General features: G+C 36.3%; 2 protein-coding genes across 3 annotated transcripts in view; one reads left to right on the plus strand and one right to left on the minus strand.

Annotated features, from left to right (window-relative positions):
• Positions 1 to 12,971, plus strand: part of METTL24 (methyltransferase like 24) — a 102,570-nt gene extending 89,599 nt beyond the window's left edge. For both annotated transcript variants that reach the window (XM_020287373.2, XM_076003067.1), the window contains one exon: positions 1,660 to 12,971. In XM_020287373.2, the coding sequence (XP_020142962.2) occupies positions 1,660 to 1,974 (315 nt within the window). In that variant the 3' untranslated portion in view covers positions 1,975 to 12,971. The remainder of the gene's footprint in view (positions 1 to 1,659) is intronic.
• Positions 12,932 to 21,301, minus strand: part of CDC40 (cell division cycle 40) — a 487,800-nt gene continuing 479,430 nt past the window's right edge. Inside the window, exons 14-16 of the mRNA XM_076003066.1 lie at positions 18,378 to 18,454; positions 16,013 to 16,157; positions 12,932 to 14,885 (exon numbers count right to left, since the gene is read on the minus strand). Coding sequence (XP_075859181.1) covers positions 14,708 to 14,885; positions 16,013 to 16,157; positions 18,378 to 18,454 — 400 coding nt within the window. The 3' untranslated portion in view covers positions 12,932 to 14,707. The remainder of the gene's footprint in view (positions 14,886 to 16,012; positions 16,158 to 18,377; positions 18,455 to 21,301) is intronic.

The raw sequence follows: 21,301 nt of genomic DNA on the forward strand, positions 1-21,301 counted from the left end.
TGGTTTACAGATATTTAGTCTTATCTAGTCTTTTCTGAGGCCGCTCAGTATTTTGGGGCTTACCACCATTCCTTTTCCTTGGTAGAGCGGGAGCTACTGGTCAGGCAAGAGAGTACAGCCATCTCCACCATCTCCCACGGTTGTCAGGCAAAGCCCATTTTGTTGTAGCAATTATATGTAAATTCTTTGTACTTTCTCTTCCAATCAACTCTGAAGTCACACAAGGAATGTTTCCGTGGCACTGAGCGTCTCACGTTTCAGCCTTACATGAGAAGCTTATCAAGCGGATACACATGAGAAAGAGGAGGGGCTGGGTTTGGTGCTCATCCGCCCTTCTAAACAAGCAAAGATATTTTCACTTTCATGGGGCAGGATATTAGTGGCTTCAGTTGGTAGCTCCCTGCAGGGCTGTGTCACCTCTTGGGACTACAGCCTTTGCTCCTTTGCAGTGATTCCCTCCGTTCTAATTATGCCAATTTGTGTGTGAATGCTGTCAGTTTTCCTCCGTGTGGTAAAATGAGCCCCTTGACAAGTGCTCTGCAAATGTAAAGTGGTTATACTGATGACAATACTTTACTCATGGCCCATATTCACTCTCCGATAGCACCTCATTTTCCAAACCCAAACCTCTTTGGGACTCTGAGGTTATCCATTTTTTTTCTCTTTGTTCTATCGAGGAGGCAGCATCCTGTAGTGGTTAAGAACACAGACTGATTTCATCACTGCCTCCCAGCTGTGTGGTGAGGGATAGGTTCCTGAGTCTGGTTCCTACTCTTTAATTAGGGATACTAACAGGATCACTCTGATATCACTGTTGAGAGGATTAAATGGCTACTGCAAGGGGAAGCACTTAGCATGGTATCAGGCACATATAAGTACTTGGTAAGGATTAGCTTTCATTACTTGCTGAAGATGTTTAGGGTTCTGTTATTCTAATGGATTTTGTGCAAAGCCAGCAAAAGGAGCTGCTTCTCGTAACTGGATTAATTGTAAAAATATTTCTCTCCCATTGTATTCTTCCTTTATTCCATCTCACCTGAGATATGAACTTGTGTTCATTAAATGAGCAGAGGATGGTGTTGCTTTTTTAGAATTTAGAATGCTGTACTAGTATATATTAATATTTTTAAAAGAAGTCATGGAATAATAATAATAATTTTTTATGAGTCCAGTATTCAGGTACCCGAGAACTCTTTCCTTGGCTTCCAATACTGATGATGTTGGAGGGGAATGAGGCTTGGAAGGTGGTCCCTGCAGGCAGTGGCCCTCTGTCAGTCCCTCCTTTTAATCACCATTCTGTCAGGGCTTGGCTGGGTTTCTTAGAGTGGCACATAGCTTGTGGGGAAAGGCTGTGGGCACGGAGCTCCACAATACACACTCCGGCTTCTCCTTCTTGGGTGTCCATTCCCACTAGATGGAAAACAAGAAGGTCCAGTATGATTTCTGCCTGGCATTTCATTATTTGGATATTAACATTTAATATGGAATGAAGTTAGAAGTTCATGTCATAAACAGCCACTAAAAAATTTCCTCCAACTCTAAGTTCTGCTTCTTTGGAAGGTTGTTAGGTTGTTAGAACGTGAGGCTCCTAATAACAAGATGGTATTTTCAACAGTGATTTGTCAAATCTGCTAATCGCATCTCATTGCTGTGTTACAGATTGACATTCTCAAGGCAGATCTGGAAAGTGCAGAATGGAAAGTTTTGGAAAATCTTATTTTGGAAGATGTCCTTGAGCAGATTGGACAGCTCATCTTTGAGATCCATCTCCATTGGCCTGGGTTCGAGGTCGGCGGTAGTGACAGCAGCGTCGTGCGGTTCTGGTACAGCCTCCTCAAAGAGTTAGAACTAAAGGATTTCAGGCTTTTTCACAGTTACAAAGATTTATCTAAACCACAGCTATTCCTGAAGAAAGACATTTTCAATGCAAGTAGCTGTTATACCCTGAGCTGGGTGAATACAAGGTGGAAATAGTATGCAGGACCTCATCAAGAACACGAGGGAATATTACTATTTGCAGAACAGAGCATGTTCATGATTCTAATAATGGGTTTACTCACCCTCAGTCTCCCACTAGCCTGTACCTGCTTGAGGCAGGGAGGTGGTATTGTCTTTGTAGGGCATGTAGCATGGTGCTTGGCCTGTGGCAGGGGCACAGTTAAGACTTGCTGAAGGGGTGCACACAGTCACCCCCATTTGCCCAGAACCAGGCCTTTGGCCTTTTGCCTCTGACAGAGTGTGGATGCTTGTCCTCCTCCACTTTAACTTGAAAGATAATCCCCCACTCATCCCAGTCTTCCCTAAAATTCACTACATATCTATATTCCATGAATTCACCAACATTTGTTGAGATTACGTAAGTTTTCCATTTTTACTAGGTTGATGAGATTTTTAAGTTCATTGCCTACTGTCTAAAATAGTGTCTTTCATTTGACTCTGACTCACCTCTTTCAAGGTTTTTCCTGTTTGCCTTGTCAATAATATTCTTTGAAACCTTACAGATTTCAATAGTTTCTCATGCTGCGCCTTCGTGAGAAACAATGATTCTGGTTTCTGGGAACTCAGACACACCAAATTCAGCCACTGAGTTAGGAAGACTCGACTGTCAAGAACTTCAACTCAAGATTCTTGTCATGCGTAACCTTAAATCCCGTTCACTTGCTATGAAACTATGCACAAAGCAGAATATGGGTGTCTTTGCTGCTGCCTTTTTTGCCTTCAAACATGATTTTCCAACTACAGACTTGCCTGTGGTGTCTAATCTTTTTTTAAAAATACATTATCTCAAATGCTAAGTGCATTTTTCTTTACTGCCAGTTGGCATCATTTATAAGCTTGTGGCCTGAGGGCCACAGTCTCTCTTTCCTAGGATGGTTATCTAGTTTTCAGTAGTACCAATCCTTTTCACATTAAAAAAAGTTAAGTGGAAAGTTTAGGTTCTCAATAGTTCAAATGATCTCTATCATTCCTATTTACAAGATTAGATATTACTCCTCTGAACAATTTAGAAAAATCCTATTTCAAATAAATTGCATAGTATAAAAATAAATCAAAGTACTGTCTAATTGTAAATTAATTATATTTTTTGGTATTTTTTTACATCTTGAGAGTGTAAAAATGGTATGTACATTGTTCAAAATTTTGGGGGAGGGGCGGGATAGAAGAATATTATTACTAGACTTTATCCCTTCTCCCAGTTTTGTACTTCCTCCTACTCTCAGACATTTCCCACCTTCTCTTTGTTTCTTGCAGTGGTTTGAAAATGCCATTCCTCAAATGAGAAACCAAAAATATATTACAATAGAATGATCTCACTAACCTGAGTTCAAAAGAGAACAAGACTTTCTGAGTTAGTTGTGATTGCTTTTTTAAAAATATAAATGAGGTTTTTATTTTAAAACTCATAGTACACTAATAAAAGTTGTTGAGCTGAGAGAACCAGCTTGAATAGTGTGATTTGAAATGGCAGTTTAGTCATTTCCATGTATGTAGGTATTTCAGATGTACAAAAGTTTCCATAAAAACTCTAAAGTGGTTTATACTGTTAGTTTTAATGGCCTCATCTCCAAAGCAAAGCTAACTTTAGCCCACTTCCGGATTATATCACAGATTTTTTTCATAAAATTTTTTTCATATACTGAAATAAACATTTTTATACACTAAAGTGTGAAGAGTGTACTCATCTAAAGTGTCCAGTCTGATCAACTTTTAGATATGTACACACCCATATCAAGGTTTGTAATTCAGCAATTCAGGGCATTACTGAAAGTCCCCTTTGTCTAGGGCAGGTTAACCATTATTCCAGATTGGTGGTGCAGAACATTGACTTCATCACACTATATATATCTGAAGCAAGAATGGCTGTACTGTTAAAAAAGAATAAATCACAAACACACCCACCCACACCCACCAACTAGGCAGCCTGTTTAATAGTTATTCATACTTATTTTATGCTTATTTCTAAAACTGTCCCTTATTCTCTTCATGGATAGTTTGAAATTTCTGATGAATATTCTGATGGTTGCTGAAGTTTCCCTGCCTCTAGAATTTATTATGCTTATCATGCAGGCCAGGGTTTCTTAACCTCAGCACCATTGGCATTTGGGCTGGATAATTCTTTATTGGAGGTGGGAGGGCTGTTCTGTGTACTGTAGGAAGTGTAACAGCATCCCTGGCCTCCACCTCCTGGGTGGCAGGAGCACCCCCTCCCCCATTCTTCCTGCCCCAAGTTGTGACAACCAGATATGTCTGCGGACAATGCCAAATGTCCCCTAGGGAGCAGAATCACCCACTGTTGAGAACTATGTCTTAGGGTGTCATGGGAAGGGCCAGGCTACTGTGGCACTGATGTTTGCTTGTGAAGAACAGGCAGAGACAAAAATTATCACCACTGTAACCACCACAAAAGCAACACTAATGGAATGCAACAAACAATCAAGAGATGCTATTTACTGAGAGCTTACTGTCTGCCAAACAATTTGCATAGCTTATTCCCAATTCTCCCAACAACCCAAAAAGCAAGTGTAATTTTTCAATTGTATGGGTAAAAAAACCTCTGAGGTTAAATGGCTTATTTAGATGACTCAATAGTAGATGGAGGAACAAGAATCCACATTTTGGTATTTCAGATCCCACAAATCCTGTGCTTGGTCTCCTCCACAATGCTGTTTCTGCAACCTTTGCCAAACATAAGAGGCTTTGTCTGAAGGAAACATTTTCCCTTCTCCATTAGTAAAAGGGAGACAAAACTACAAATAGATAAGACCTCCAAGTCTGTTAGAGTCAGAATGATTTTGTAGCATGCAGGTTCACTTACCTTAAACCATCTACTTGATTAAACTATGCCTGCCAAATGGAGGCTCACTGAAGAAATATGGGGACCGAGCAACTTCTCTGTCAATATATTTAGGCTGCCAGAAAAGCTCTTAGATGGCCTGGAAGTGACTCTTGCTCTGGCTTATCCCAATACTTGGCACTTGCTTCCTGGGTTTTAGAAAGAGCACAGTCATTTGGAGCTGCAGTGTGATTCTCCTTTGCTTAAAACTAGTCTTTGACTTGCAGATAAATGAGCTACAATGAGAATATCTGTGATGTGCATCTCCTTAATTAACTCTTAGCTAGTGTTTATAAATGATTCTGAAAACACAAATTTAATAATGCTCTTATCAAATGATAAAAATAACTGCTTTTTTTTAGGTATAAGACATATGAGGATGTAAGAGATCCAGAAGTCACCTTTCAGCATAAACTGTGTCACAATTTGAGATTAAAGTCAAAGAAAAATAGTTTTCTCCTACCTCTTCTTTTTCTTTTCTTCTTCTTCATTTATTTGTTTATTTTCTGTTTAGAGACAGGGTCGCACTTTCTTGCCCAGGCTGGCGTGCAGTGGCATTATCATAGCTCACTGCAGTCTCAAACTCCCGGGCTCAAGCAACCCTTCCTCTTTTCTTAGAGTGATTGTAGCTGATGCAGTTATAATAGGTTATCATATGAGTATTTGTAATTATTTGACATGTTTAAATGAAAAAAGCCTGGGAGAAGTGAACAAGTTTCTATTCGGGTTGACTGAAGGTCCACTAATATTTATATCAGAGTAGAAAAAAAAGTAAATTCATGAATTTACAGTGTTTAGTCCAAATCAGTTATTCATGTAAACATTTCTGCCTTGGTTTATTTTAGTAAATAAATATTTGCATATCTTAAGTATTAAATGGTTAGGTTTTGCAAAGCTTGGATTAATACCAGGAAGCCAGGCACCTCATATTTTGCCAATGTAAAAATGAAGACCTAATTTAAACAGATCATTCTACTTAACAATACAGCAGTACCTCCAAGCTCAATTAGTATAATTGTTCTTTCCTGGTGGAGATAAACTTATGTTTGATTTTTAAGCAATAACATAATTCTTTTGGTACTAGCCAATTGCTGGCACTTTGTGAATTCAAGAATACATTTAACCTTATGTTAAAATGTCTTCCTTTTTTCTTACATTGAAAGAGGTATTTGAATTTATATGAAATCAACCCAAAGATTCAATATATTCTTAAAATTGCCTAAATTTAGAGATTATTGAAATTATTTAAATAATTTTATTATATTTCTTTCCCCAAGAAAAATAAATCAAGTATCCTCAATGTTGTCATACTTTATGTTTATAACTTTTATATATGGAGAAATGCTGGTTCTCAACTCATTAAAATTAATGCTTTCTAAAACCAGAAACTTCATATTTTTCTCAGAATATTTTAACTTTATCTTAGTGATTGGTTTTACTATATAATTGTCTGAAATAATAAGGGATTTAAAAATTTGGGGGCAAGTTTGACTGGAGTAACTAGACTCTTTACAATTAGACAAGACTATTTCAATACAAAAGCCAAGCATATACAGGACTCACACCCAACCAGTATGTACCAGTAGAGAAGATCATTGTGCAACATGGTGATTATAGTTAATAAGAATAAACTGCATACTTGAAAATTGCTGAGAGTGGATTTAAAACGTTTTCACCACAAAAGATTAAATACAGTGTATATGAGGTAATGGGTGTCTTAATTAGCTTGATTTAGTCATTCCACAATGTATCCATGTAACAAACTGTCATGTTGCACTCCATAGATATATACAATTTTTGTCAATTAAAAAAAAGTGTGTTCCATGGAATCCTTCAGACATATTTACACTTAAAAAAAAAGTACCAGTAGAGCTATAAGAGGTTGGTAAATGGCTGTGGCCTTGAGTTCCTGGGTGGTCCTCCTCCACTGGAGCCTGTCACAGAATGCTCAGGTAATTAAAGGTTAATGCAGAGCACAAAAGGCAGCGTCCAGGACCCTGACTCAGTGTGTGACTCAGCATGGTGGCTAGCTTCTATTATAACTGGTCCATCTTCTGCCTTACTTGTCATTGGATATTTTGAATATCACCCCTGGGTGGGTGAATATAATAAACAAAGGTCCAAGTGGGTTCTATAACATAATGAGAAACCACCTTTATCTATCAATAAAAATAAGCTATTATCTGTACAAGAAAATATTATTTCTCAAGGATTAATGACAGATCAAACATCATTTTCTCAGGGACCCCTCTGTTAAAGGACCCCAGCTGTGTGTGTCCTCACAATGCCCTTAACACTCACTGCACTTTACTTGTGTAATGTCTGTCTTTCCTAGCAGACTGTAAGGTCCAGGAAGGTAGGGCCCATGTCTGCAAGCCCCAGTGCCTAGCATGGAACCCGCTAGGTAAAAGGTGCTCAATAAATATTGCTGAATATAAATCTAAAAAGGTATTTCACACTGAATGTTTCCATCTGATTATTTCATCATCATTTGTTATTGAAGTTTTTTTCTGGCATTAAAAATACCTTTGGAATTTAGATGGACCTCATTTTGTTAATTTAAGTTTGGACACAATTTGTCCTTGTCTTGACATGGTTTATTGCACTGCATGTGGTAGTCCCCATTCCTGATAAAAGAATGCTACCCTGGAGATCTTGATTTTAGGGAATTGAGAGCTATACAATAATTGAATTGAATAAATACAATAATAATTTTTCAGTTTATGAGAGAAGGATGATGTGAAGCTATTTCTACCAAAGATAGGGGCTGGTATTTTATATAAAAATGATTGAATCCACACTGTTTTTGTAGGACGAATGTATAAAAAAGACTATAGTTCAAAGAGTAAAATCAAGGTGAGAAAAGACTGCATTCTCAAGACTGAAGTATGTATGAGCCAAGGAAATTTCCTTGTGGGCACAGAGAAAAGTGATGGGGCTAACTCTAAAGGAAGGGCCCTGATGTGTCTTCAGGTACAGGTTCTGTTTTACTAAAGGATAAAATAAACACTATGTAAATAGCTGTTTCTTTTAACCTACTTAACTCAAGAGATGGCAAGCTAAAAGTCACAAATATTATGACATAAATATTAAGTGGCACTATATAGAGGAGGCAGATCAGTAGGTGAAGGGAATTAAGTGCTCTTGATACTGCTAACCCAGCAGTTCCCAACCTTTTTGGCACCAGGGACTGGTTTCATGGAAGACAATTTTTCCATGGATGGGGGTTGGAGGGGAAGGGTTTCAGGATGATTCAAGTGGATGGCATTTATTGTGCAGTTTATGTCTATTATTATTACATTGTAATATATGATTAAATAATTATTATACAAGCCTCTCTGCTAATGGTAATCTACAGCTAGTTCCCCAGCGCGAGCATCATCATCTCAGCTCCACCTCAGATCATCAGGTGTTAGATTCTCATAAGGAGACGCAACCTAGATCCGTCACATGCATAGTTTACAGTAGGGCTCTCGCTCCTGTGAGAATCTAATGCTGCCACTGATCTGACAGGAGGTGGAGCTCAGGTGGTCATGCCAGCGATGGGAGTGGCTGCAAATAAGATGACGCTTCCCTCACTCGTCACTCACTTCCTGCTGTATGGCCTGTTTCCTAACAGGCCACAGACCAGTATGAGTCTGGAGCCCAGGTGCTGGGGACCACAGTGCTAACTAGCTATGTTATATGCAAGCAAGTCATCACCTTTCTTGGCCTATTTGATCTTAGTTTAGAATATTTAATTTCTGGTTTTGTCTAGCTTGAATATTTCATTATTTTGACTATTGTGCCTAGATGATGCTTAGACAATGGTAGGATAATTTCTTGTGTGCTGCTATGGTCTGAATGTTTGTATCCCTCCAAATTCATGTTGATACTGAATCCCCAATGTGTTGGTATTAAGAGGTGCGGCCTTGGGGAAGTGACTGGTTCATGAGGGCAGATCCCTTGTGAATGGGATTAGTGTATTTATGAAACAGCCTTGAGGGAGCTTGTTTCCCCCTCCCACCATGTGAAGACACTGCAAGAAGGCATCACCTCTGAAGCAGAGAGAAAGTCCTTACCAGACACCAAATCTGTGTGCCTTGATTTTGGACTTGCCAGGCTCCAGAATTGTAAGCAATACATTTCTGTTGCTTATAAATCACCCAGACTAAGATATTTTGTTGTAGCAGCCTGAACAGACTAAAACATGTGCTATAAAAGGAAGTCTTAGGATAAATTCGGAAGAATCCAAATGATGTGCTTATGCAGAAGAAAAAGCCCAGATAAAAAGTAAATCCATTATGATAGTTCTTTGGTCACCAAGTGAAGTGCCCTTAGGAAAAGTACTTTTTTTGATCACATACTTAAATTTACATGGTCCTCAGAATCAGAATGTAGGTTTCATACAATGCACCAGGTTATACTTCTAGGTTTTTAGACTGTCCTGACAACATGGCAATACCTAAAGATACTAAATACAGCTATATATTATTCTCAAAGATCCTCCCATATGTATACATATAATGTATGTATAATGTGTGTGTATATACATGTATGTAGGAGATGTGTTTGTGTGTGGCTGAATGTCTAAGAAGGAAAAATCTTCAGGAACGGAGAGCCAGAGAGGTAGAGCAGGAACCTACACTGCAGTAGCCCCAGGAGGTTAGTATACCAGTAATGGCTAAAGACCTAGGGCGGAAAGGACTGGGGCTGAGGACACCTGTTGCAAAGTGGGGTCCTTGAAAGGCTATGACCTCAATGAAAAATGAACCTAAAAATTCCACACCTACCAGCACAGGAAAGCTTATCTCTGCTATCGGTGAGTACACATAAAAGTTCTCATGAGAAACTGAAACCTCAGGCCTGTGCAAGGAATTCTATAGTTGAATTTATCCTAATCACACAGTGAGGAAAACCATAAGCTGAGAAATGAAGATAAGAACCTGGTTCTAGGGGGCAATACCTCAGGGGTATGTGGCAGAAGCAGATGTAAGACCACTCTGAAAAGACTCTTCACCAATCCAGGCTACAAAGGATTTCCTTAGAAAAACAAAACCCATAATTAAAAATTACAACAGACAAGGAAATAAATGGTCCACCGTGAAGTAGTCAACAGATACAATAAACACTGGGATTTTTAGCCCAAGGACTTGAGATATTAGAATAACAATCTTAAAGAAAGTATAATACATACATTGTTTAACATGATGAAATGCATAAAAGACTATATAGAAGCCATAAGAAAATAAGAGACTATGAAAAATAACAGGTAGACATAAAAGAGTACTAATAGACCTTCCAGAAAAGAAAAATAATTATTGAAACAAGAAGTTTAATGGATTAAACAACAGATTAGACACAGGTAAAGAGACTTTAAAATGAACTGAAGACAGACCTGAGGAAACTACCCAAGATGTAGCACAGAAAAATCTCGTATATTTATATGAGATATCTTATCAGTTTGAATCTTAGAATGTATTTCAGAAGAGGCAGTAAAATTGAATATGAGCTTTTCTTATATAAAATGTGGTATTAAAATTGTACTGCATAATAAGGTAGCTCTAGACTACATGTTGCTAGTGAGCACTTAAAATTTTACAGAGGAATTAAATTTTAAATATTTACTTTCAATTAATTTAAATTAAAAATCACAGTCATGCTCCATATCATGTTTCCGTCAGTGACAGACTGCATGTATAACAGTGATCCCTTAAGACCATGGTCCCCAACTACTGGGTCCCCCAGTACTAGTCCGTGGTCTGTTTAGGACCTGGGCTGCAAAGCAGGTGACGAGTGAGGGATGCTTCATCTGTGTTTATAGCTGCTCCCCATCGCTCGCATCACTGCCGGAGCTCTGCCCCCCTCACCCCCCTTGGAAAAACTGTCTTCCATGAAACTGGTCCCTGGTGCCAAAAAAATTGAGGACCACTGCCTGAAGATTATGATGGAGCTATATAATGGAGTAGTCTATACCTTCTAGGTTTGTGTAAGTACATTCTTTGATGTTCACACCACAAAGAAATTGCATAATGACCTATTTCTTAGAATGTACCTCTGTCTTTAGGCAACACACTTGATTTAGTTATTGGAAAACTTTTTAAGTGTTTGGAACAACTTGGGCATAAAAATCAACTCTGTATTTTGATGAAAATTTAGTGTCTGAATTGAGATGTGCTGTAAATGTAAAATATATAACAGATTTCAAAGACTTAGTATGAAAAAAGTAACATAAAAAATTTAAAAATAATTGAGTACATCTTGAAATAAAATTTTAGATATGTTAAATAAAATATATGTCCCTTCCTTAAAAACCTGGCTACTATAAAACTTAAAATTACATATGTGACTCACATGTATATATTGTACGGCACTATACTAGAACATGGATCAAAAACTGTTTGAGATCTGAGTTGGTTTCCCAGATCTAAAATGCTGGAGGTTGGAGTAGGAAATGGGGAGCTAAAAAATTCATTTGAAGACAGCTATTACAGTTATAGGAAGCTGTAGAATCAAAGGAGTTCTTTCTTTCACTTACTGTCACTAAAAATAAAGCCACTCTAAGGGCTCTGGCTGCAAGTCTGTGACTTCTTTTCCCTTTAGTTCCAAATAAATGCAGTGTTTAGGTTGAGAAAGTTGTTTCCACAATTAGAATAACTATGAATATGGAAGGTATATATAGTATACAGGCATACATATATACACACATGCACATATAAACATATTTTTGACTAACTACATTTCTCTTTGACTTTACATGCCCTTAATAGTCTAGTTTCTTAAATGCCCAAGATAAGTTCAGGACTCTACCTCAGTGGTTCTCATCATTTGGGGGTCTTGGTAAGTGCTGACTTTGATTTGGGAGGTGAGTTTGGGAATAAGACTTCTACATTTTTAAAAAGCTTCCCTGTGATTGTATATGGATATGTGTGTGTTTTTAATTGCAATCTTTTGTTAGCTCATTCATTTCCCATTGATCAAATAAACATTTCATAACAAGAATTTTGAGGCATAATCTATGACATACTTTTCTTCCATTGGATCTTTTTTTCTCCTTCTCAAACCCCTTAGTGATTGCCCTGTTTTTAGTGTATTTGATCAATTATTTTGTCATCCACTAAAAAGAATGAATGTTGCCAATTAAACGATGACACATACTGATTGTAACCATAGCCCTATTCAGAAATGTCAAAATGTTAAAAATATGCATTTTTGATGAAATATGGTTTCAATACTCCCCCAGGTCTCACTTTTGAGACCCACATTTAGTAACTGCTGATGGACACTGATTGTGATCTGGATGCCACTTTACACTCACTCCCTTCCCCATATCTGAATTCGTTATGGCTCCCCAACTAACCTGTACTTTCTTTTGAATTCTACATTTCAGTGACACAATCCCCAGGTAATTCTGATGCAGACAGGTCCACATTCTGAGAAACACTGTTCTTCAAGAAGAGCCTCTATAATCGTTGCTAGTGTTGTGGTATTTATGGTTGTCATCTAAGGGTTTGATACTTCATTGTCAACATTTTTCTTCCAGGTATTTTATAAACATGCTAAGGCTATCAGCCAGCCCCATAATATATCCTTAAGAACTACTTAGAAATGTGCCTGTTTGGTGTTATTCCTTGTTTTTTATCTTAAAATTGTCTCCTTATTTAGAACAAAATATTCCCAGCATTTGCTTCAATATTAAAATATTCAATTAAATGTTTCACTAAAGCATCACTTTTATTCTAACTTTTAGAAAGCAAATGTCCTAGATACGACAAAAAGATTGCAGTGAGGAAAAAGAGCCAGATGGTAACCACTGAAGTCCAGTAACAATATAATCTTGAGACTTTTTTATGCAGGAAAAGAACCCCACTCATTTATGTACTTTAAAATGGGGTTGGCACCACCACTAAATGAATAAATATGGAATGTGTTAAATGTAATCTGTGTGTTCTGAGCATATTGCCCTGATTTTATTAGTTAGAATAAACTCATTAATATACCTGAATATACCACACCCATCTTTCAAGCATCATTTCTTTCCATATGACCCATTTAAATCTGCAAATTGTTTAATTTGGTGTTTCAACATACAACTTAAAAGAAGACTAAAGACGAACATTTCTGTAACACTTTCTACAAAAATGCTTTATTTAAAAATAGGATCTTTTTAAAAAAGAGACAACTTTTATATACAGTTACTTAGTTCAGAAACAGTCAAAAACACAATAAAATAAACCCAGATTTAGAAACCATGATTTGTAACTTGTAATACTGGTGCTAAACAAGACAGTTTAAATGTATGATTCTTTTTGCCCCATCACATTTCAATAATTCACATTTGTTAAAACCAGTAGCTGGGACTAAAGAAAAGGTCGTGTCTGAATCCTTTCCCCTGCAGGAATCTGCCAACCTTCCTGGCAGTACAGAAATGGCAGCAATTAGGCAGTGTGTTTGTATTTCTTTCAGTGCTTGTGTGTCAGAAAATACATCCTGTACTTTTATTCTTTTCTATTCCTTGTTGAAATTTACTTGTATGTGGCTATAGGGCCTGGTCATATATGCTAGGCCTTTTTAAATTTAAATTTTAAAAATTAAAGCTTTCTACGGGCAAGGGACATGCAATATTATGATAGCACAGGACTCAGAGCTTAATGCTCTTAGGTCAGCAACACTCAACATGATTTTGATCTCCAAGTCAGCACTCTGAGCAGCTATCAACCAATCTTTTCCAGCATGGTACTGAAATATTTCAAACCACATTCAAACATCTAATATAGACTTATAATAAAACAGGAGAAATGGCTTATCAAACTAAAGTGCTATTAGCTACTATATTCAAGATGCTGTCTTGATTTCATAATCTGAAGTTATCTTCTTGGAATGTCCAATTTTTTTTCAAAGGCTTACATAGAGGTTTAAACTTTTTTTAATCTTAAAAAGTTCTGTCATATACATTCACAAGCAAAATCAGAATAATTTTAAAGATAAAACATATGACTTCAAAGAAATTACAAGCTGACATTTTGGACTATGCCCTCATACCTTATCTCCTATGAGGAGGATCTCAGTAGTAAAATCTGTGAAGCAGTTTTCTGAAAATGTAGCCAGGTCATTACTGACAGTGAATATAAATAAAATTCAAAGTCTTGGCTCATTTTCTTGAGTTCCATCTTCAGAAATAATGTAGATTCTCTGATTAAATAAATATAGTCCTGTCTACACTCATCAGGGAAGAAAGTCAAGGAATGAACTTTGGACTAATTTTTATTTTACATTGTTTAACAGTTAGAGGAATGCCGCAGTTAAAGAGTACTGATTTACAACTAAAAATATACAACATATGTCACCAAAAATAGTGGAACTCTTGAAGCCAAAAGATTAGAACTTAACCCACTGAAAATAATGGGTATAGTAATTATGGGTGGCTTTATCCTTCTTTCAGATTTATATTAAATTATATCATCCCTGTTCTTTATTGCCCTTTTGGTTGAAGAGGTGAGTACACGGTACCTTTCTGAGTCATTAATTACATTACCTCTTCTAGGATCCCAGATTCATTAGGGATTATTTTTTGACCCCAAAGGGATCCTTTCAGAATGTCATGAAAATAAACCAAAACAGCCTGCCAACAGTAACTACTTGTAAAATAGAAAGTCAATGGTCATTCTCTACATAAATAACACCTATAAAGAACAAAAGGAAGTTGCCAATGAAATTATATAAGTCAAATGTACAAAGTTTTTTTTTTTTAAACAACAGGTCAGCGTCATAAAGCCATGTAAAGAAACATTACCTGTAAAAATCAAGTTATCAACCAACACATTTAATAATTAAATACAGTTAAATATGACATTGGATCAAAAATGATCCTAGATAGTATAAGGATTAATTCCATTAATCCCACAATTTAATGAGACCATCCCAACCACATGTTATGACCTTAGATGTTTCATGAGGATGCCACACTGCACCTATACACACTTTATCATGAGCTTTAAACCGACTGTAGAGTTTTGTGGTCTTCCAGTCCCAAATGTTTAATTTTCCATTTCCATCTCCTGAAATCACATAGCTGTAGTGGGAAGAAAAATAAATCCAAATAAATTCAAATATCTTAAACTGGTAAAGTAGATGAAGAACAGAGAAAGATTTTATCTTTTTACCTTAACGTGAAAAAATAATACCCAATGCAAATAAATAACAAGGCAGAACACATGAAAGTCTATCAATTTGAACCTCTATAATAAAACCTCCCCATTGAGCTACCAATCTAAGACTAGAAAACTTTTTTTATTTTTTTTTTTGAGACAGAGTCTCTCTTGCCCAGGCTAGAGTGCAGTGGCATGATCACGGCTCACGGCTCACTGCAGCCTTAAACTCCTGGGCTCAAGTTTGGCTTCCCAAAGTGCTGGGATTACAGGCACGAGTCACTGCACCTGGCCAGAAAATTATTATTAACTGGAGTACAGAGAGTCCCAGGGGCCATAATGAATGATGTATCACAGTCTCTAGATAGTCAGGAACAGTGTAGGGGAACCAATTTCACATATAGCCAGTGAATACTTTTAGACCCATAGACCCTATAGTAACTCTACTACTTCCACAATTATTTTGGGGCTTCAATATCTTTTGAATACATCTAAGACTGAATCAGAGGTAGAAGTATAAAGCCCAATCACCAGGCTAAACATACAGTATTACAGGGATTTCTAAATTACTTCTATCTATGTATTTTAATTAGGAATGGTGCTGTAGGCTTCACAAATCCAGTATGACCTAGAAATAGTCAAAAGCTGCATTTGAGGTTTCAGCAGACAAGCTGTAGTTAAGTTGTTAACTTCAACACTGCAATACAGAATTCTTCTAGAGTTCATTCAATCATAGCAATACAGAGATTATAGCACTCCTAATTTTGCTTAGAAAAGCAAAGAGAAAATAAGGCATTGCTGATATACCACAGGGACTTATTAGGTGGCTAAAAGGCATAGGCCTAAGTAATATAAGGAGACGTACTGAAGAACTTAAAAATTCAAAATACAAGTTTCCTAACTTGTTCTTGCTTTTACATTTGGCATTCTGACAGATTACAGAGCTCTCATACAATTATATTATGTGACAGTGATTTGTAAAGCATTGTTATTTGCACAATAGCTTATATCATATTTAAATATGAAAATAGATTAGAAGATTTAAAGTTACCTCATGTCTGGTGAAAAGTCCACTTGACAAGCATAACCTGCTACCATGTGGCCCTTAAAAATTTTTTTCTTATTTAATCTAAATCTGTTCTGTGCTCCAAAAATTAAGATTTGGTTGTCCATGGATTGGCATGCTAGCCACTTGCCTGTAAATTCAAAAAAATGGGATATTTTAGAGAAAGACTGAAAAAAAAAATATGTTCACTCTGATTAATATTCTTTTGCTCCCAACTACTTTATAATACTAGAAAATAAATTTACCATACCACCTGTAAAATGTTACAAATATGTCACCGGCAAGAGGAATATATAAAGTAATGGATTTTGCTCATATAATCCTGAATCATTGAGCAGTCGCCATATAGAAGCTTTTCTTCTTTTTAAAAAAGGAAATACAAAAATTCCAACCTTAGTATCAATTGACCTAAACAAAAACTTATGAAAATAAATCAATTCGTAATAAGTATAGACAATAGAACTATGGGAAGAAAGAGACCTATCTGTGGTAATTATGGAATCAGGAAAATTAAGTCTGGTGAGAAAATCTAGGATTATTAAATTATAGCAATTGTTTTTTTGAGACAGGGTCTCACTCTGTTACCCTGGGCTAGACTGTAGTGGTGTAATCATAGCTCACTGCAACCTCAAACTCCTGGGTTCAAGAAATCCTCCCTCCTGCCTCAGCTTCCTGAGTTACTGGGATTATAGGCATGCATCACCAGGCCCAGCTAATTTTTAAATTTTTTGTAGAGATAGGGTCTTGCTATGTTGCTCAGGCAACACATGACTGTACTTGCATCCTATATACAGTAGTCCCTTGGTATCTATGGGGGACTGGTTCCAGAACCACCACCCCCACCATGGATACTGAAATCCACAGATGTTCAAGTCCCTTATATAAAATGGCAAAATATTTGCATATAACCTACGTATGTCTCCTGTATACTTTAAATCACCTCTGATTATTACTTATATTAGTAATACCTAATATAATGTAAATGCTATGTTAACAGTTATTACTGTATTACTTTTTTATTGTTTTTTTCCTTGAATATTTTTGATCTGTGGTTGGTTGAATCTAAGGATGTGGAACTTATAGATATGGAGGGCCAATTGTACGTGTAAACAATGCTTACTAAGGAAATGATCTTAGTGCCCGAGTGGGTAAATGCCCTTGTTCAAGATGGGCACAATATTTGTAATAGTTTAAAAGCACACTACATAAAATGTATATGCACAGTGATAAAGTATATAATATAGTGATTATCAAAATAGGATCTGCTTAGGTTTCTCTTCTCACAAAAATGATTGAGCATTTGACAACTATCACCAATCTGCCTGTGGCAGATGCCCTGATAGAAGAGCAAACTCTTCCTTGTCCTACCCTTACAGTAGCTATGTGAGTTAATAGTGGTTTTGATGATGATGTTCCCAAAACATCATAACTAACCAACCATCCATCCATCCATCCATCCATCCATCCATCCATCCATCCATCCATCCATCCATCTATCAATCAATCACATGGTAACTATCTATCTATGAATGACATGGTAACTATCTATGACATGGTGACTGACTATCTATCTATCTATCTATCTATGAATCTATCTATCTAACTATCTGTTTATCTATCTATGAATGACATGGTTTTGCTTTGTTGCCTGAGCTGGAGTGCAGTGGCTGGATCATAGCTCATTATAACTTCAAACTGATAGGCTCTCAAGTAATCATCCCACCTCAGCCTCCTGAACAGCTAGGACTATTAGGCATGTACCACCATTCCTGGTTAGTTTTTAATATATGTTTTTGTAGAGAAGGGATCTCACTATGTTGCCCCTAGGCTGGTATCAAACTTCTGGCCTCCAGTGATTCTCCTGCTTTGGCCTCCCAAAGTGCAGAACCTCCACTTTAATACCTTCATGTAGAGCTATAATTATATTGGTATATTGTCAGTATCTCTATAGCACAAATTATCTTGTACTTAAAAGGCAATGGATTGTTGAATAGGAAACAGTATTAAATAGATTTATCTTTTTTATTTTTGCCCTATGAAATGATTTATTGAAACTGATTATGTTGGAAGTTGAATTAAAAAAATACCCTACTGTCAAATAGAAATCCTTAGATGCTCAGTGATGGATAAAAATCTTTGTTTATTTTTATTTTCTAGAAAAACAAGAGTAGGTGAGGTGACTCACATATGAAAACCAATAATTATTTCTAATACTGAAAACATTTCCTTATACAAGTATGGCACTGTGACAAACCTCCCCTGGAAGGGAATAGTCAAAGTTCTTTTGAATGTAGCAATTATACCATGTCTTAGAAGCTCATTTAAAAACACATTCTATGTATTAACTCACCATTTGGAGACAAAGTCACTGCAGGCATTGAATGCATACTGGGTTCTGCTATATACTTGAAATCCACCGGGATATCCCTAAAAATTTAAAATAGCATCAGAATAAGTAATTTTAAAATAGCACGTTTAGAAGAATTATATCTAAAACAAAGGGTTAATGTCCAAATAAAAGCAAATTCTTGAATTTATATACTTAATAGACCTTTAATGAAACTTCTTAGAAGAAGGAAAATCACAAAATGATATTTATTATTATAAATCTTTTAATTTATTAATGACTATCCTTTATGATATATAACAGTGCCAATGACTTTGTTTTCTATTTTATTTAAACTTTGGTCTTTATGTTAAAAAAATCAGTTACTAAAAGTTCTTTAATAATGAAATCATCTAGAAATGTAGGCAGGAGCAAGATGTCTCAGGCACTGTCACAGGGAAGTAGTATTTTACCAGCCAGTCAACCTCAACTTGCTGTGAGTGGGTAAGAGTGTTAAAGAGCCTTCAGCAATGCAAGTGGATGGCAGGCAAGGCGATAGGGACAGTGAACTGGTCCAGCACATCCAGAAATAATCAGCACATCCAGACAAAGGCCAGGGAGATCAAGTGCTTGGTACCTGGACTATTTTCAGTTTACATGTAAAGCATTTCAAATGTGTACAATGCAGGAGAAAAAAAACATTTAAAAAAATAAATCTTATATGAGAGATAAATGCTAAAGCAAAAACAAGAATCTAAAACTGTCACCTAAATTTAGAACCATCAAAAGTTCTAAGTACCTTTTCATTTTTAATATTCTCCATGATAAAAATGCTTTAGTAATTATGAAAGGATTTTTGGTCTTGTTGCTTTTCATGAGACCAGAAATGTCTTTTACAGAGTAATCTGTGGGAAATGTGATCTGAAGAATAATACAGAATATAGAGCAGCAATTTCAATTTCAAACTTTGATTTGAGTTCCAATACTATCGTTAACTGGAAAATAATAATTTGCCTTCATGTAAGGATTATCTTTATCCATTTACCCAGCAGGAGGAGCAAATGATTAGAAGAGAACTTCTGTCAGGGTCTTGGTTAAAGAAAAATTTTCTGGTGGGACCTTGAGAACAACATCATCTGTCAGATCTCCAGCCCTTTATCGCTATAAGCCACCAGTGAGGACTGACATTCAGAATGATACAAATGTTTTAAAAAGAGCCTCAATCTAAAAAGGTTCATGTTTTTTTTTTCCCTCTTCATGTTATTATTAGTGGCTTATAATAATCTTATTATAATCTTATAGCATGGATTAAAACATAAGAACACTTGAAAATTAAATTAACCATAGTTCAGGTTCAGTAAACAAATTCAAACAGACACTTCATTTGATACAACAAATTCTAGAACAAAAAATGAGTCTGAACTACCTTGGAGACTTCTAGTAAAAATGTCTGCTAGGCATCGTTATATTTAATAAACACACAATTTTCTATTTAGATACTGTAATTCAGCATAATAAGTTAGTAACTCATGTTGCAAATAATCTTCAGTTTGGAAATTAATTCACCAAAAAAACCTTAACAAACGTCTATGAAAATTTAAAGATAAAAGATAAACAGTAGTGTCATACTTTGTAAAATTTTCTTTTAAAAATATTTTACCAAAATTAAGACCTTCTGGAGAAAACACGTCTCTGACATTTTATGCATTTGGCTGATTAAAATACCACAGGCTGCTGAATTCTAATATAATCTTTATTCTACTTAGAACTACATAAATGTTAGTTTATATAGTATTGCTTAAGAAAGCCCAATTTCCTTTGGTTTGTTTCTTGTATATTATGTACTCTAAGAAGGTATAGGGTGTAGTAAAAGTTTGGCAAACACCACTTGTCTGAAGGCCCCAGAGTTGCTCATTGGCCCCTATTGCTGGGGCCAACTCTCACTTTGAGCAGGTCAGGGCCTGCCTTCCTATGCAAACTGCCTGGATCACTAGTAATTGCTCTTAGGAATGGTTTATGCAGTGAAGCACAGTTCTGGGGACCTGTGCTGGTTTTGCTTCCTACTTGTCTTTGTAGTAAGACTGATCCTCACATTTATTAATTTCTGACTAATCAAATGGAATACAAGATACCTTCTCTCCCCACCAGTCCCTTCATTCATCTAACTATCCCCTTCCATATGATAAAAAACTCAAGCTCAAGAATCAGTTTGACCTGAATGTGAACTCTGACCCTTTCAGGCCCTATATAACCTTGGGAAAATTACTCAACCTGTCTTAGTTTCTTTATATATAGAATGGGAATAACAAATGTACCTACCTCATAGGATTGCTTTGCATATTCAATCAAATAGTTCACATAAAAATGCTTAGCGCATAGTGACTGGCATACGGAAAGGGCTCAATAAGTATAACATCATTAATAATTACTATAATAATGACTTCTTTAGATATTAAGTGCATACTGTGTGCCTGGCACTGTGTTGGTGCTAGGGACACACAGTAAGCATGACTAACACCAATTTTTCCCTCAAAGTTAAGAACTTGTCAGGAAAGAAGAACAAATAAGCACTAAAGTATGCTAAAGCTGTGGAAAGCAAAAGATAGTGTGGGATGACAGAGTACAGGCTCTGAGGATTGATCAGGACAGCTCTGATAGTAAGGGTTAAACTGAAATCTAAAGGACGTCCTCATTTCAAACAAACACCACAATGACTTTTTAGTAGCATTTCTTAAGATCCAAGAGGAAATAAAAAAATAAGCATGCTTATATCACCCTTAATTTAATCAAAAATCTCTGCTGACCAACATTTTACTTTAGAAGACACACAAGTGTTCTTAAGCCCTGTAATTGCTACACCATTTAAATATTTGCAAATTTGTTTTATACCACCCTACATTTAAAAATGGAGTTGAAATATCATCTGCAGGTAGAAACATCTGAAAGTT

This window comes from Microcebus murinus, chromosome 5 (genome assembly GCF_040939455.1).
Source record: "Microcebus murinus isolate Inina chromosome 5, M.murinus_Inina_mat1.0, whole genome shotgun sequence".
NCBI lineage: Eukaryota > Metazoa > Chordata > Mammalia > Primates > Cheirogaleidae > Microcebus > Microcebus murinus.